We start from the raw sequence: 18,686 nt of genomic DNA, 5'->3' as shown, positions 1-18,686 counted from the left end.
CACTCTCCCCCTCCTTTCCCCCCAAGTAGTAAAGTGTGCAGGGCACGAAACTCGGAAACGTGTGCGTTGACTAACCAGCCCTCGGAAAGGGCCGGGAAGGGAGGAACAGCAGTGAATGTAGCAGCAGATTGAACAACTGGAGGCATACCCTTAGAAAAGTGTGAGGTGGCGTAGGAATTGAACGAATTGTCGCACTGGATGGCGACGTAGGCCGCAGTGCGCAGATTACCGAGAGGCTTGGTACAGCCACTCGGCGGTAAGGTAGGGACAGCACACTTGGGGCATAGAGTGCACAAAGAAATAGTGCCCTGCTGGAACATGTGGATCAAAGACATTTAATAGACACAGCAATAAAAGAATTCCAGCTAAATATCTAGCAGACAGTGAGCGCCAAAAAGTAGAATCTGCACGCAAGGCACAGTTCCACCCTGAATGTACCCCAGACTAAATACTAAATAATGCTGAAATAACTAAACTCCGACTACCTTGCAGTGTACCAATACATAACGTAGGTACTCGATAGTAAGCAACACGTGTTGAACCAGTAAAAACAACTGGCGCAAACTTCCTATTGCATCAACTACACATTCAGAGGCTTTGAATCACAGGGAAGATAATTCCGCAGAGAAACCAAGTCATGGGCCGTACAAAAGGCAAACAAATGAAAGATGGGGAGACATCGACCCCCGAAGGCCTAATCCCGGTGTCCTCAGCAAAAGAACATGTGGACAAACTAGACATCATCCTGCAAGAAATCAAAGACTCTCGGCAGGCAATAGAGCACAGACTGGGCGCTATCACAACAGAACTGAGTTTCCTGAAAGATGATCACAAGAAGCTATCAGATAGAATAAAACAGACAGAGTCATATGTCTCAGAAATTCTCCCGGCCCACAAGGAAAATAGAACCGCCACTGAACGACTTCAACAGCAAGTGGAAGTTCTACAAGAAAGAATCGAAGATGCAGAAGGGCGCTCGAGACGCAATAATATCCGCATAATTGGATTCTCGGAGGGCAAAGAAGGAAAAGACTCAGCGCGGTACGTAGAAGACTGGCTGAAGTCAATAGTTATGGACCGACTGTCGGTGCACTTCACAGTGGAGAGAACCCCCACCAGGAGCACCAGCGCACCCCTTGATAGCAAGGATACTGAACTACAGAGATAGGGATATTATATTGCAGGTGGCGAGAGAGTTAGACCCTATTATAGTGGACAACACCCAAATTTCACTATATTCAGATTACACTCTGACGGTCCAGAAACGAAGAGCGTCTTTTCAGTCAGTAAAACAAAGATTGCCCGCAGAGGGAATAATATATGCCCTGTTATTCCTGGCTAGATTACGAGTTACATGTAATCAAAAAACGCATTGCTTTGAAACACCTGACTTGGTGTGTGCCTGGCTCGATGAAAACTTTCCACATTCAAAGGCTGAAGAACGAGATGACTTCCTTTTATCGAGACAGCACTATCAACCCCGTAGAGACAAGCGCAACAAAGCACAACTGATGAGAAAAAAAGCAGGCCCGACACCACAGCAGGCTTTGGAAGGTCAAAACGACACAATACAAACATTCGTTTGCTTTTGTTTTAGTACACAGGTTATGTATTATATGAAAGTTTGGCAGAGCTGGTTTAGGCTTTACCTAGTATTTTAACTTATGTTTAGAACTGTTTATTATTTCCAAAGACTGACATCCGCAAATACATCTTATACACTGTTCCGAAGGGAATATAGGCTGAAATGGGTCAGAGAAGCGACAGTTATGTTAATGCCTCCGTATGGCAGCACAACATGAATATAACATTAGCACTTGGAATGTAAGGGGGATGGGATCTATTCAAAAACGGCACAGAATCTGGGCTCAATTAAATCGCCGAAAAGCGCATATTGCTTACTTGCAGGAAACTCATCACCCACCACTCACAAAGTGACGAAAAAAATGGCGAGGCCAATTCTTACACACATCATACTCTGCGTTTGCACGTGGGGCAGCTGTGTGGATATGGGCTGGAGTACCTTTTGAGGTAATCAATACCAAAATAGATGATGAGGGCAGGTTCGCCTTGGCTAGGGGTAATCTGGACGGGAAACCCATAGTACTAGGTAGCATTTATGCTCCAAATAGTGGACAAGACGTCTTTCTGGAACGCCTGTCGAGGGCATTGATACAGTGGGCATATATCCCCTGGTTGGTGGGAGGGGACTTCAATGCAGTACTAGATGTTGCTGTGGACCGTACCACCCTGCCACTGTCCGGAACTAATGCACAGAGGCAGGCAGACGCGCTAAGGAAATGGCTGCAGGGCTGGTCCCTAACAGATGTGCAGTGGGCTAAAAATGATGGCATAACAGAGTATTCCTTTTACTCGCACCTGCACAAAGTACACATGAGACTAGACCGTATTGTTTGTACAACCTCACTACAGGCACAGATGATTAAGACCACATACCTAGGGAAGACACTATCAGACCATAACCCCTTAGAGTTAACCTTGCTGTGGGGTCGGGCGTCTACGCCTATCCCCACATGGCGATTGCAGCCATCGATTTTAGACGATATTACCCTGAGGGAAGAGATAGCACAGGCAACCAAAACATTCTTTCACAATAACACAGGCTCGGCGTCCTCCCCACTGGTAGAATGGGAGGCGTTCAAAGTGGTGATGCAGGGTGTAATAGTGGGAGCAATATCAGGAGTGTGGAAAACACTGGTAAGAGAACTCAAACAGGTGGAAGATCAGCCAGGCATATTGGAAAACGAGGCAATATTGCAACCCCCCAAAGCTCAAAAATTACAAGAACTCAGAACCTAGCATGCACAACTCGTCGAGAGATTGAGGAAATGTAACTATGCTAGATACAGAGAACGTGTACATAGAGAAGGATACAAGGCAGGACCAGTCCTGGCACGCCTCATAAGAGAAGAAGTAGCTCCCTCTTCCATACTTCATGTCAACACCCTGCAGCAAGATAATATAACTACACAATTTGGCATTAACACAGCATTCTTAGACTACTACATTGCACTATACTCCGCCCCACCAGTAATAGAGAGGGCAGAAATTGACTCCTTTCTGGCTAATGTTGAACTACCGACACTCAACGAAGCGGCCAGACAAGAACTGGGCACACAAGTAACGCAGGGAGAGATACGAAATTCATCAAAACCATGGCACGCAATGAAACACCAGGATCAGATGTTCTCCCAGCTGAATTCTATTCGCTATACAGTACACAACCTGCTCCACACTTAGAACAATTATACCAGGCATCATTAAGAACAGGGCATCTCCCAGACACGACCAGGCAATCATTAGTGACATCCCTCTTGAAACCCGGCAAAGATGCAACCGATATTTCATCCTACAGACCACTATCCTTAGTAAACACGGAATATAAAATATTAGCGAAGATACTGGCACAAAGACTCCTCAATTACATAGGCAGTCTCATACACACAGATCAATGCGGATTTGTACTGGCCAGGAGCACATCCCTAAATATCCGAAGATTGTATCATGTGATGGACGCAGCTGCAGGGAGGTTCCCACGAGCGGGATGTCTCTCATTAGATCTACGCCAAGCTTTTGACTCCTTAAATTGGGACTACATGTTAATGGTCCTGGAGAAGTTCCGGGCCCCTCCAGCCTATATACAGTGGATACGCCTCTTGTATGCAGCACCGACAGCTAGAGCGTGCACGGGGCAAATTATTTCCCATTCCTACCACGTGTATAGGGGTACTAGACAGGGCTGTCCTTTATCCCCGTTGCGGTTTGTCCTAGCGATAGAACCCCCGGCGCAGATGTTGAGACAAGATGGTAGATCATGGAGAATTGACATAGAAAATACAAAACATGTAGTTTCACTATATGCTGACGACATTATATTATATATAAAAGATCTCGGACAAAACCCTGCTACAGTTGCGTATATATTCCAGAAGTTCACACCATTGTCCGGATTGGCCATAAACTTTGATAAATCTATAGCATTCTCCTTCTATGGATTGGATAGAGGTACTACAATACAATTTGGTGATCGGCAGTTACAAGTGGCGGCAGATACATTCCGGTACCTTGGTATCCAGGTGTATTGTACCCCGACAGATCTACTAGAGGGTAACTTAAAAAGAGCCATGACCGCACTTAAGCCGCAGATCCAGTTCTGGATAACATTACCAATTTCGATTGCAGGTAGACTGGCATTGGCCAAGATGGTAATGCTGCCCCGGCTCTTATACTACTTTACGAACTTACCAGTGAAGGTACCAGAAACTTACTTCAAAGCACTTCACTCTATGTTACTGGAACTTTATGGGGGAAAGGGAGGCATTGAATAAGCTATTGATGCCTGTAAACCAAGGAGGCATGGGTGCACCAGACTTTAATGCCTACTGTGTGGCAATTCAACTTCAATGGCTGACGTACTGGCAGGTCGGCCGAAATTTGCATGAAGTAGAATTTAACCAACATATGCTGGATAGAGGCATCATACATTCTTTGTTATGCCCCGGAGCCCCAACCCCGGAGCACACACCACTTTTATTAAATATAGCCCTGCAATATTGGAAATTGTCGCTCCGATACACATCTAATGCGATCCCCTACTCTCCTAATATACCGCTGTTAGGCCTACCAGTAGATGCGGGCATATTAACCTGCGCACAACTATAAAGCTGGATGTAGGGGGGCATAGACACAGTTGGTTCACTGTTTAAAGACCAACGCTTGCTTACACATGGCAATTATATACATGAACATACCCTGTCATCATCGCTCTTTCTCCTACACGCTAATATCACACATTATGTTAAAAAGTAATGGGCCCCGGATAGCATAGAACCTCCCACGCATGCTCTTGTACATACTATACACATTATAGGTCAAGGTAAACACTTGATAAAATGGCTCTACAAAGGACTGAGAACCCACTTGTCACAGCCCCTGACGGCGTTCAAAATTAAATGGGAAACAGACATAGAGAGAGAGCTATCTGAAGAAGAATGGGCTACCATACTAAAATATCCTAGTCAAATATCACGAAATACAACATTTAAGTTTATCCAATATGCCAGAACTACACAGAGCGTATCTCACTCCACACAAGTTACATATACTATATCCAGAGGTGGCTTCGGCATGTCCCAGATGCAAGATGGAAGAAGCAGGCTGTTACATATACTTTGGAGCTGTCCAGGCATAACCGAATACTGGATGAGAATAACCACCATATTAAACAAACTAGCAGGAAACGCCATATACTGTACAGTAGAAGTGTGTATGCTTGGTATGCTCCTGTGCTCCAAAAAAAGGAAAGTGCTTCCAAGACTGATAAACCTAGCACTTATACTAGCAAAGCGTCTGCTGACAAGACGCTGGAAACCCACAATAGCACCCACAGTGACACAATGGGGTACAGAGGTGACAGAATGGGGAAAAGCGGAAGGTGCCGCCCTTAGACTGGAGGAGAGTGCAGGAGTTAGAAGTTGCCCCATAGCCCAAGAATGGGATGAGCTGGTAGACACCTTTGTGACACTGAGTAAAGAAAATAGTCAAAATGACGAACGCCACTAAATCATCAAAAACTGAAGTGACCTTTAAATAATAGATCACCTAACACATACAATAGAAATGGCTAAATCTCCCAATAGTATAGATGTTGTGCATGCAAGGAGGCGAATACAGAAGGTGATAACTCATGGTATAGAAGCAGAAGACCCCTACCAACACATAGCGAAGACGGCTAGTTAGTAGTTAAAAGTTGATTAGTAATGTTAAATGTTCAGAATTCACACAGAAGTAAAGATTACAATTGGCGTCAGGAGATTATATAACGTGTTAGCTAACAATAATGCACATCTACGAAACATTGTATGACACAAATGCTAATGTATAACAATATATGTTGTATTTGATCACAAATGCTAATGAATTAATGCTAATGAATAGTACTGTATGACGTGCCTTGAAAACAATAAAGTATGTTATAAAATTTTTTTTTTTAAATTGCCTTGCTGGAAATAGAAGGGAGAACATAAAACAGCACTCTGCTAGCAGAATTAACCAGATGGATTGAGGAAAAAGACATATCACGCTTATACACAACTGGATTCCGCAAAGGTGGCTCAAAATTTGACAACATAGTCACTTTATCCTATATAGCACAGCAAGCAAACACAAAAAATGGCATGGTGGTGTTTGCATGCTTTGTGGATTATTCGGCTGCATTCAGTGGGGTCTCCCGCAATAAGTTATGGAAAAAGTTGAAACAATGGAAGATCCTGGACAGACTCTTGAACGCAGTCATCTCACTATATAGAAGAACCTTCATAAGAATAAAATTGGCTGGGGAGATGGTCTCTCAAAAAACTCAGTACTGACTGGGTACTAAAACAGGGCTGAGCGTTAGTCCCAACGCTTTACTTATATATGGCTGAATTGAGCAAGGCCTTTCAAAAAGCAAATTTGGGCACCCCGAAAATTGGGCAGCAAAAGGTGCTTTTATTGCAGTACGTGGACGATTGGGTGATATTTGACCACACTAAAATAAGTCTACAAAGGGGGTTGGATGCTTTAAATATCTAAAATGAAAGCAACGACCTAGTGGCCAACCCAAACAATACCAAAGTGGTGGTTTTTGAAGCCTATGTAAAAAAGGCCGTACTCGGGTGGAGACTGGGTCCTGGGAAAATGTACAACTACCTGGTGGCATGGCTCAGTGACACAGGGAAGTCATATACACACCTTAAGAAGAAGTCAGACTCACAATTGACTATTTACACTCTATGCAAACTTCAGGGGAAACTATGTAGTCCAACCATGGTACGCATCAGGAAGGTCATAAAAACCAAACTATTGGCAATTGCAGTGCATGGGCAACAAGCGTACCCGGCCAAATGGATGGGATGTTGGAAGAAACCCAGTGTTAAGAGTACAAAAGCATCTTCATGTTACCAAAATGCTGGCCCACTAGTCTGATCCGTCTGGAGTTTGGCATGGCCCATCAAAAATATGAATGGTTGGGCACACAGGTGAATTTACACTACCAGGCGCCAAACATAAGCTCTAAGTCCTAGGTACAGTAAGTACACAGTCACTTTAGAGAATAGGCACTTGAGAGCATCTCAAGCAACTTAACACCAGACAGGAATTTGTTGGCAAGATACAAAAAAAATCACGACGTTAAAAACAGGCTCTTTTAAAAAGTTTTAGGTATAATAAGCACAAGGTCACTTTAGAGGATTGGTATTTTTAGCTAGGAATGTATGCGTCTTCATAACGATTTCCACAGTAACCAGTTAGTGACAAGTGAACGCATGCCAGGAGTGAGGGGGTATAGACGTTTTTAGGCACTAAACATAAAGCTTGTAACAGGTCGAGGTTCAACACGCACACCGTCACTTTAGAGGACAGGCATTCTCAGCTAGGATCTTAGGCGGTTTCATATTGAGAGGCACTGTAAGTAATTATATGCACGATCAAATGGTAAACGGCAGGAAAATGTATTGTCATTTATTTTTATCTTCTATTCCTTAAATTGCAACTGAATTGAGTGCAATGGACAAGCCACTGTCTGAATATGCGTGCATCAGCATGTTTTATTTTAGATATATGTAGTTGTATAAAGTGGGGAAATTGCAAGGATTTTGGGTAATCGCGCAATAAAGTTTGTATTCATTCATTCATTCTTGTAGTACAAAACAAAAATGGTTAATGGTGAAAATGGAATGGCATAACGCTCTTGCTGAAACCTCATTAAAAAGGAAATGTAATAGTGTGTGTGTGAGAGTCTACCCCATTAAGCAAAGACAGCTGAGGAACCTCTCCTCGGAACAATTCAATATTGTGGGTGGTTATAAAGAAGAACAATGATTTAAGAATATTAGTGTTTGTTCCTGCTCAAGTTATACATATAAGCCCTGTTAGAAATGGGTTCTTTGGTTGGCAGTCAGGTTACTCCCTGTCCAAGCAAGGACCATCACTCTAGTCAGGGTAAAGGAGAATTACCCTGACTGAACCCCCGCTCACCACCCCCTTGGTAGCTGGGCACGAGTAGGCAGGCTTAACTTCAGAGACCAGGTGTAAAGTGTTTGTACACACACACACAGTAATATAGTAAAAACACCACAAAATGACTCAACACAGGTTTAGAAAAATAGCCATATTTATCTAAACAAAACAAGACCAAAACTACAAAAATCCGACATACACAAGTCAAGTTATGAATTTTTAAAGATGAAACTAAAAAATAGCACTTAGAAACACAAAATGCTTCGATGGGGTGATAACACGGCGTAGTGACAGAGGGGGTCATTCTGACCCCGGCGGTAATTACCGCCATGGCGGAGTTTGGCGGTAGCACCGCCAACAGACCGGCGGTGCTCCGCCGGGCATTCTGACCGCGGCGGTACAGCCGCGGCCAGAAGCGGAAAGCCGGCGGTGTACCGCCGACTTTCCGCTGCCCGTCAGAATCCTCCATGGCGGCGGAGCGCGCTCCGCCGCCATGGGGATTCTGACACCCCCTACCGCCATCCTGTTCATGGCGGTTCTCCCGCCAGGAACAGGATGGCGGTAGGGGGTGCCGCGGGGCCCCTGGGGGCCCCTTCCGTGCCCATGCCAATGGCATGGGCACGGAAGGGGCCCCCGTAAGAGGGCCCCACAAAGTATTTCAGTGTCTGCCTAGCAGACACTGAAATACGCGACGGGTGCAACTGCACCCGTCGCACCTTCCCACTCCGCCGGCTCAATTCTGAGCCGGCCACCTAGTGGGAAGGTTGATTTGCCCTGGGCTGGCGGGCGGTCTTTTGGCGGCCGCCCGCCAGCCCAGGGCAAATCTCAGAATCACCGCCGCGGTCTTTTGACCGCGGTGCGGTGTTCTGACGGCGGTACCTTGGCGGACGGCCTCCGCCGTCCGCCAAGGTCAGAATGACCCCCAGAGTCTGTTCCAACAATCTGACACCAATGGCATCGGGTCCGGAGTCAGGCAGACCCCCCAGGTACAGTACCTTAGTAAAATGTGGAACCAAGCCGGTGCACGAAGTCGGGGATCGTGGCGTCGCTGGATCCGAGGCACGCCGGTTCCGGTGCTGCGGGACGAAGGAGCGGAGGCGTCACAAAGAGGCTTTGGGTCCTTACTGCGGAGCGGTGGACGGGAAGCGGCTTTGGTGCGAAGCGTTGAATCCACGCACTTCGGGCAGCATCAGTTGTGACGTGGTGGAGTGACTTCCACGGAGTCACAGGGCTGCAGCGGTGTTGGGCCTGCGAGGGTCGTCGCACTTCAGTGAGGACCACGGAGTCGGTTGCAGGCGGCGTCACGGGATTCAGCAGTGGATGAGATCCGAAGTTGGTTTTCTTGGATTTTCACCAGTTTCTCCTTTCAAGGGCCCAGGGACTGGATAGGGCACCACTTGTCATGGCAGGGGTCTTAGCATAGAGTCCAGGTGCTGATAGGGGAAGTCCTTGATGGCCCTTGGACTTCAGAACAGGGGGCAAGCTCAGACCAAGCTCTTAGAGATTCTTCTCAAGCACGAATATACTATAAAGTCCAGTCTTTGTCCCCTTTCACAAGCAGAAGCAGCAACTGCAGGATGGCTCCACAAAGCACAGTCACAGGCAGTGAAGCACTTCTCTTCAGCTCTTCTCCTTGGCAGAAGTTCCTCTTGATTCCAGAAGTGATCTGATTTTCAGGGGCTTTGGGGGGTTCTTCTTATACCCCTTTCTGCCTTTGTATTAGGCCTTTCTTCAAAGGAAAGTCTCTCTTGTTTGTAAGATCCTGCCTTGCAGAGGCCAGGCCCCAGATACTCACCAGGGGGTTGGGGACTGCATTGTGTGAGGGCAGGCACAGCCCTTTCAGGTGTGAGTGACCACTCCCCCCCCCCCCTCCCAGCACATATGGCTCATCAGGATATGCAGGCTACACTCTAGCTTCCTTTGTGTCACTGTCTAGGAGACATGCAAACAGCCCAACTGTCAAACTGACCCAGACAGGGAATCCACAAACAGGCAGAGTCGCAGAATGGTTTAAGCAAGAAAATGCCTACCTTCTAAAAGTGGCATTTTCAAACACACAATCTAAAAACCAACTTCACTAAAGGATGTATTTTTCAATTTTGAGTTCAGAGACCCCAAACTCCAAATCGCTATCTGCTCCCAAAGGGAATCTACACCTTAATAATATTTAAAAGCAGCCCCCATGTTAACCTGTGAGAGGGATAGGCCTTGTAACGGTGAAAAACAAATTTGGCAGTATTTCACTGTTAGGACATGAAAAGCACATAAGTACATGTCCCACCCTTTACATACACAGCACCCTGATCATGGGGCTATCTAGGGCCTACCTTAGGGGTGCCTTACATGTATAAAAAGGGAAGGTTTAGGCCTGGCAAGTGGGTACACTTGCAAAGTCGAATTGGCAGTTTAAAACTGCACTCAGCGACACTGCAGTGGAAGGTCTGAGCCAGGTTTACAGGGCTACTAATGTGGGTGGCACAACCAGTGCTGCAGGCCCACTAGTAGCATTTGATTTATAGGTCCTGGGCACCTCTAGTGCACTGTACCAGGGACTTACTAGTAAACCAAAGTGCCCATAGTAACAGAAACAGCAAAAACAGTCCAGCATATATCAACAACCTGGGAAACAGAGGCAAAATATTAGGGGGACCACACCAAGGATGCCAAGTCTAACTAGCCCTCATCAGGAGTTGACCTTAATCTCTATGAGCTCAGCATCAGGGGTTACTGTGCCCAGTATAATTGCTAGTAATGCGATAAACCCTCAGGCTCAGTCCCACAGGGACTCCACTGCTTAAAGCAGTTGAAGTCTTAGGGCGAAAATGAGAATGAGGAATAATCTGGGAAATGAGACGCCCCGGTTAGTCCCATTTATTAGGAGACCATCAGGATCCTATTCGTAATTGCATGTTTTTTCCAGACCGTTACTGTACTCTGGGTGGAATTGCCAGTTTATTTCCATAACCTTGTCAATACTGTAGGACAAAAAGTTTGCCCCTCTGATATTAGCATAATTTTGATCTCTTTAAACCCTTGACTAGGAAACATTAACACAGTTCTTAGTAGCAAAATGTCCGGGCGTCCCCAATCTGCTCACGTAATATTTTTACTTTGCTCATTTACAAAACTATTAGTGGGTTGTCACCTCCTTAATGCCCTTAATGTGATTGTTATCTTATAATGGTATACGTTCTGCAGGCTCCATGTGTCCACAGAATTGTTCCCTAATTTCAAATCTGTGTCCGCCGTTCCATATCACTTTACTTTCATGATGCAAGGTTATTCCAATTGCATAGTCGTGTTTTAAACGTCAAATATTGAGAAGTGTGAGACATGGTTTTCCTCACTGATCCAAGTTGTTTCTATTCGCTAGGTATTGGAGCGAGCCCTTATGTGATGAACTGTAACTGCACCTTGGACACTCGAGACTTATCAGTTGGAAAAGAAATTGCATCCGCTATCCGAGCCAGCAGCAAAGGAGGATTGCCAGGTGTCCAAGCCATGGCATTTCCTCACAATGGCAAGGTTGAGGTTGCTTGTAACGTTGAGAGCATTAAGGACACAGACATTCAAGCAGTAGCCAATGAGGGCCTGAAGTTTTTCTCCTACAAGATTCTCGAGGAGAGCTTCTCCTATGTATTGCCCCGCACTATCGAAGACCGGATAAAAACTTTAGCCAAGAAGCACAGCCTGTCCATAGCTGGGACGGCGCTAGTTGGGTTCACCCCTCAAGAATGTAAGCGATTAGCTGATTATGCCATATCAAATGGGATTGGAGAATTTTGGAAGCACAGGAGAGGTATTTCAATGTAGAGCTGTCACCTAACGTGTGTGATACACAAATCGTTTGCAAAACCAATTGCAATTGTGCAAAGCAAATTTGTAGTGTGCAAAAGAAATGCAAATCAAAAAAAATTCATGACGGTCTAACACTAGCGATTACTTGGACTGTAACTGTTTATTGTGAATATGCAAAGTAATTATCACCAAAAAAATGTGCTTTGCTATTGAAATGTAAAATATTTTTTAAAAGCATAAACTTTGGACGAGGCTAACTCAGATGTAAAATAATTGTAGCCTGTATGCGTCGCACAATGCATCGGAAAACTCTAAAATGGTTAGACCCTTTCACTGATGGGCTGCAGAGAATGAGGGATTAATAGTGATCTTAACTGCAGTAGAGAATTAACTGATCCACATAAGGTATAGATTCTCAATGCAGGTCGTATCAGGCCTTATTCTGAAGCTACAGCCAGTGCTGCTGTATGACACCCAAAGAGGACATGCAGAGCCATCAGTTGTGCAAGTAATCACTTACATCTACTTTCCTCAGGATTTTATGAATCTGTTTTCATGGTGACAGCTGCAATCTTAGATTAAAGGCCACTTCTGAAAATCAAACGACAATTTTACTTCCTGGGTGCACCAAATGCATGCTAGTGTGTGAAGGGAAAATTCGACTTCTTTGTACATTTTCGTACTGTAATTGGAGGCTTACACGACACCGTATAGCACACGCAGAGGTTATCTGTGATTTAAGTTACATCATCACAGACACAGGGCCAAGTACCGAACTAGCACCCACAACATCTCCATGTTGAGGCACAGTGCACCATTAAAACGGCTAACTTGGACATATTGCTCTTCAGAAAGACTAAAGGAGGCATCGGCGTGAAAGACTGCACAACATCACCAAATGCGTCGACATGATTCATTTTGCATCACAGATGACAATGAATGTGCCCTACACAGGTGGATCCGATTCCATCCACCTTACCTTCAACTTAGCATTGCAAGGAAACACTGGGATTACACTGGGAGGATAAGAAATGTGGCAAAGGGGCTTTTGTCCTTAATGGAAAATTCAGATGCCTTTATGAATCATACACGCTGGATTGCAGTGCCATCGACTGGAAATGCATTTGAAACAAGGACTGTGGTCCCCCTTTGTTTATATAACTTATATCCTGTTAGAGATTTACAGGGCCTCTGGTCTGGTTGCTTTGGTTGCTTTGGCAGCTAAAGAAATATGGCTTTTTAAAACGTTGCACAGCATGCATTATTTCTCCCTCATTCTGGGTTTTTTCTTTTCATAAAATAAAAAAACGTGATCTGTTCTACGTTGTTGTTTAATTCTGCCGTATCAATTAATGTGCTTTGAAGGAAGCTTCCAGGAGACCTTTTGTAATGTTACAAATGATCAAGACTAGTGCTGCTTGCTGGTTAAACCGTGCACCTATTTACAATTAAATAGATTATTGTTTAGTAGTGCAAAGTCATTTTCCTTTAAATGTAAGTAAATGGGACTCAATTCTTATTAATTTTGGGAGGTTTCTATAGTAAGCCTGTTGTGTGTAACACATTTTTTTTGCAATGTCTATTAGGTTCTCTGTGTATTTTTATTAATACAGCCCATTGTGCCACTTCACACTATACAAATGGCATGGTTCTCTACCTCTGTGAACCTATAAAATGTGCTGTTATAGGAGGTATTCCAGACCTTTCCTTTCACTCTGCAGAAGCAGTCTTAATGTGAGTCCTCTTGGTGTCCTTATACTCAGATATTTTACAGACCTTTCCTTGCTTTCATTCTGAGGAGTCCCTATGGCAATTTGCTCCTTGACCCAGGATAGTTTATAAATTATTGTAATTGCCTGACTAACCAATTCTTTTGCCTTCTGTAATGATTCTTCATTTTAATTAAACCTTCCTGGTTTGGACTACGAATCTTGTCTTCTGTAGGTTTTCTTTATTTGCCAATAGCCCTCGCCCTTTGGTACTGTCACTGCCCCGATCTGTCTAATCGGCCCTTAGAGTACAAAGCAGTGCTTAATTTGTGCTTGTTGTTTCCGGTGCTGAGCACCGGCACTTGTTTTTGAGGGCCGGGGCTTATTCTTCTGCCTCAAGCATTTGCTGCGAGCAAAAGACACAAATGGGACAGACGGAGGAAGGGAAAAACGAAAAAGCGTCACAAAGGGAGAAAACTGCAAGAGTGAACTGAAGGGGCAGGGAGTGGCTTTATGTGGATTGAAAAGGCCCGAGATGGGTTCAGCCGTGTTCTCACATTTAATTAAAGCAGCCGCGAGTTTAAGAAGAGGGCTTTGGGGACCAGCACCTTTTTATTTACAAATTAAGCACTGGTACAAAGAGCTGACAATTGTGTAAATATCCATTTATGTTTTGGTATGATGCAATGCTTCCTCATTATGATTGCTATTTTCAGAACTTCTCTTGATTCTATAATCCACGGTATATGATACTTAAAACGCTTTACCACTTAAGTAAGTGCTGCATCGTCTTCTATTTGTTGTTTAATTAACTCGTCTGCTACAATTGAGCAGGAACCTATAGTTCATGAGAAATCATTCTATTCACAGTCTCAATTACTTCAAACATTTGAATTGTGATTTGTGTTTGCTGGTTTGGGATGGACATTGCGGACCAACAATTTCAATGTGTAAAGACTACTAGATTTTTTTTTATTGATTTAAATCTGCTGAGAAATGCCTTCTCCTCTTTCGATTCTTTGCAATCCAGTGAGGCCCTGAAGAAGGGGCATTTGTATCCTGATGCGGGTGGCAAGGAGTGCAAGTTGCTTGGAATCATAAATTGGCCGCTGCAAAAAGGGTTTTACTGAAAAGCTGTATATTTCCAAAACAGAAATATGTTTTAGTGAACTCTGCAACTGAGAACGCCTTTACAGCAAATTTAAGTATGGTATTAGCAACAGTAGCAGTATAATTGTTCTGTTTTTTTATTTACTTAATGCAAATGGTTACGAACACCTGCTGATATATGTCACCACTGGGGCGGGGGCATCAAGGCTATCACCAAGGCCTTCATGTGGCACCTGTCACACTGCTGCAGAGCATTGACAGGGAAGGCATTTAGGGGAAAAACAGGAGAAGTTGTGGATGAAAATAAATATGTGTATCCTATGGAGTGCTAAGTAATGACTTTAAAAACAAGAATTGGCAAAGCAAATAGGTCTCGCCTTGTTGTACACCAGCATGGCTGCTGTTCAGTATGGCTAAAAGTCAGTGGGGTAAGGGAGAGTGGCATGGAGTAGAGTGTTCTAAAGTGGAGTAGAGTGAAGAGTTATGGAGTGACGTTGAGTGAAGTGAGTGTTATGGAGTGATGCAGAGTGTTGTGCAGTGTTGTGGAGGGAGTGGAGTGTCGTAGAGTGAAAGGACGTAGAGTTGAGTAACAGAGTGTGTGTGTGTGTCACAGTGGAGTGGTGCAGAGCAGAGTGAAGTGGCATAGAGGGTGTGGCGTAGGGTGTTGTAGAGTGGCATAGAGCAGAGTAGATTGTCATAGAGTGGAGTAGAGTCAAGTGGGGTAGAGTGGAGTGGCATAAAGTGCTATTGAGTGGGGTGGTGTAGAGTGGAGTAGATCAGTGTAGTGTGTTGTAGAATATAGTGTAGTAAAGTAGCATAGAGGGAGTTACGTAGAGCGTCATGGAGTAGTGTTGTAATGTGGCATGGAGAAGAATGTTGTAGAGTGGATTGGCATAGAGTGTAGTGTCATAGAATGGAGTAGAGTTTAATGGAGTAGAGCATCACAGAGCGGAGTGACGTAGAGTGGAATAGTGTGGCCTAGCGTGAAGGATGTAAAGAACAGTGGTGCACAGTAGATTGGCTTAGAGTGCAGTGAAGTAGAGTGCATTGGTTTTGAGTAAAGTGGTGTAGTGTGCCGTGGTATAGAGTAGGGAAATAGGGTAGAGTGTAGTGGTGTAGATAGAGTAGAATGGCATAGAGTAGATTGTTTCAGAGTAGAGTGAAGTGGCGTATAGTGGAGTGGAGCAGGTTAGAGCGCAGATGTGTAGAGAAGAGTGGCATAGAGTGCAATGGTGCTGAATAGATTAGAGTGGCATGGAGTGATGCAGAGTGTAGCGGCATAGAGTGCATTGACATAGAGTGACATAGAACTGACTGGTGAAGAGTAGGGTACAGTGGTGTAGAGTGCAGTGGCATAGAGTGCAATGTACAGTGGTGCAGAGTAGAATAACATGGCATAGAGCACAATGGCACAGAGTGCAATGGTGCAGAGTGTCAGCGTGCAGTGGTGCAGAGTAGAGTGGCATTGAGTTCAGTGGCTGAGAGTGCAGTCTTATAGAATAGCAGTAGAATGCAGTGCAGTGGTATAGAGTGCAGTGACAGAGTGCAAGGGTGTAGAGTGACTTAGGTTGCAGTGGAGTAGCCTGCAGTGGTGTAGAGTGTAGTGGTGCAGAGTAGAATGGCGTTGAGTTCAGTGGCCAAGAGTGCAGTCTTGCAGAGTAGAGTGGCGTGCAGTGCAGTGGCACAGAGTAGAGTGGCACGGAGTAGCATGACTAAGAGTAGAGTGGTGCAGAGAGCAGTAGCGCAGAGTACAGTGTTACAGTGTAGAATAGAACGGTGTAGAATGCAGTGGCATAGAGTGTTGCAGAGCAGAGTATAGTGGCATAGAGGTCATTGGTTTTGAGTAAAGTGGTTTTGAGTGCATTGCTGTATGCTGTAGAGAGCAGTGGTTTACAGTAGAATGATGTAGAGGGCAGTGGCATAGAGTAGAGCAGCATCGAGTGGCACAGCGTACAGGACATTGGTGTGAAGTAGAGAGCAGTGACATAGAGTGCAGTGGCGTAGAGTAGATTGCTTCAGAGTAGAGCAAAGTGGCGTAGAGTGGAACAGTGTAGAGTGAAGTGGTGCAGGGTACAGCGCAGTGGCATAGAGTACTGGCATAGAGCGCAGTGGGGTAGAGTAGAGTGGTGAAGAGAAGTATTGTAGTGGATCCTATTTCATTTTAATGGGAATCAGGAGATTAGCTTAACCTTCTGGTTTGCAGGCCTGTGCCCCCATCACCTAGTGACTTTAACCTACTTAGCTTGCTCTGTTTTAGCACATTTATTTAATTATTTCTTCCAAGATGGCTGCCAATTTTATAGTTAGGAAGATGTTTTAGTTTCATGTTATCAGTGCCACTCTGTAAAGGCATCACTATCAGCGTCAAAGATAAATGAGACATGTAAGTATTCACATTATGTGGTTTCCCACTTTCATGTGACAGTAACATTATGAACCTTTTCAGGGAATTGTTTATATAATTGCTGCCCCAAGCATGCTTTCTAATCTATTTTTTGGGAACATACCTGTGTCAGGGGTCTTACAAGATCTGTATAAATACATCTCACACAGACATGATTATCAGAGGGATTTCTACCAGACGCCATCAATGCTATCTATGCTACACGTCACCTTGATGCAGGCCCAGCCTTCGTGTCACCATGAAATCTGATCTAGACACCTCATTCCAAGGTAACAAGGGTTGGGGGCTCTTCTCATGGACATGGTACTGGCAGATTAGGTTTAACACACTTAGCTCTCTTTAGGTTAGAGATAAGGGTCATCATGCTAGGGTATCAGGGCCTATTTCACATTTCTTTCACATCTCATGTTATTGCAAGATGGGGGGGGTCTTTGTATTCATGACTCTCATTTTTACCATTCTGTTTCTTGCATTGTTCATTATCTTAATCATTGCAGCCCACGCAATTTATAGCAGATTTCCGTCTTGTTAATAAATCCTATTGCAAACTTCACTACATCTCCTTCATTGCCTGTGTATGATTGAGACATGTTGCCCATGTGAGAAAAGGGTAATCTCAGTTTAATCACGACTCCCCCGAGAGGTCGCACTCTTGTGTTCATGGGTAAAGGCTGCCACAAATTACCTTTTACTATTTGGGTTTTTGGTGAGGTACTCTTGTGAGCCGGCAGGGCTGGGCCGACAGTTGTGACTTGAAGAATTGGCCTAGTCATCTACAAACAAAAGTACTGTCATCCCTAAATCAACAGTCTTGCCTAGAGCAAGAGTCAGACTACGAAACGGCGCCACCAGCGATGGTTTTTAGGCACTAATTTACGGGTGCTCTGGGTATCACTGTCTCGCACACAACAGGTACGCTAAGTACCATTATACAGAGATGTCTGTGGTCTTGGGGAAGATCCTCCTCAGCTGAACAGGGAACACCTAACTAGGCTGTAGGTTGTTCAAGCTCAAACTATTAAAAGGAGTTTCTTCCCACTTGGTGTTCCATCTCTTTACCCATTTCATAAATATGGCTAACGCCATAGACATTCCTGAGAATGCCAGACAAGCATTAACACTACACCTAGTAGCGCATGGCTTAACAGAAGAGGGCGGGAATTCACATTCATTACAGAAGCTAGTGAAACTTACCAAACAGAAACATTCTACTCTTGGATCCCCTTTCCTCAGGAGGATCCTAGATCATTCGCATTCCACAGATACAGAATTGCAAACCTACCACAACAGTATCATGCATACCTGTATCTTGAGATTCCGATTACTTATCAAAAACATCACAACTGGTTTAATGGCACCCTACCACATGTAATACAACCTGTGAGATTAGGCACCTTAGGTAACGAAGGACCAATGTGGCCTATGTTTGCCACATATACACCTCACCCTGGTGTACAAAACATGCAGACACTAAGTCCAAATTGCGCCCTTCATGCCTTACAAAAATAGAATCAATTGTTTTCTTTGTGCTGCTTATTCTAGATCTAGGGCTGAATGGGTTGCTCCGTTGTGTCGGATTATGAGTATATCCAACAGGATAAACACCTTAAAAATATATGTAACTGACCCAAGATTGTTCATTGTGT

The 18,686-nt window shown here is 44.5% G+C and overlaps 1 protein-coding gene across 9 annotated transcripts in view; it reads left to right on the top strand.

The window, feature by feature from the left end:
- The window catches only part of FTCDNL1 (formiminotransferase cyclodeaminase N-terminal like), a 534,412-nt gene that overhangs the window by 243,526 nt on the left and 272,200 nt on the right, over positions 1–18,686 (top strand). For 5 of the 9 annotated variants that reach the window (XM_069225760.1, XM_069225759.1, XM_069225758.1 and 2 more), the window contains one exon: positions 11,393–13,746. The exons of the other annotated variants lie outside the window; for them this stretch is intronic. In XM_069225760.1, the coding sequence (XP_069081861.1) occupies positions 11,393–11,832 (440 nt within the window). In that variant the 3' untranslated portion in view covers positions 11,833–13,746. Of the gene's footprint in view, positions 1–11,392; positions 13,747–18,686 lie in introns of those variants that run through there. 9 annotated transcript variants of the gene reach the window in all.

Source organism: Pleurodeles waltl, chromosome 3_1 (assembly GCF_031143425.1).
Source record: "Pleurodeles waltl isolate 20211129_DDA chromosome 3_1, aPleWal1.hap1.20221129, whole genome shotgun sequence".
NCBI classification, from domain to species: domain Eukaryota; kingdom Metazoa; phylum Chordata; class Amphibia; order Caudata; family Salamandridae; genus Pleurodeles; species Pleurodeles waltl.
This window is presented reverse-complemented; position numbering and strand designations above follow the sequence as displayed.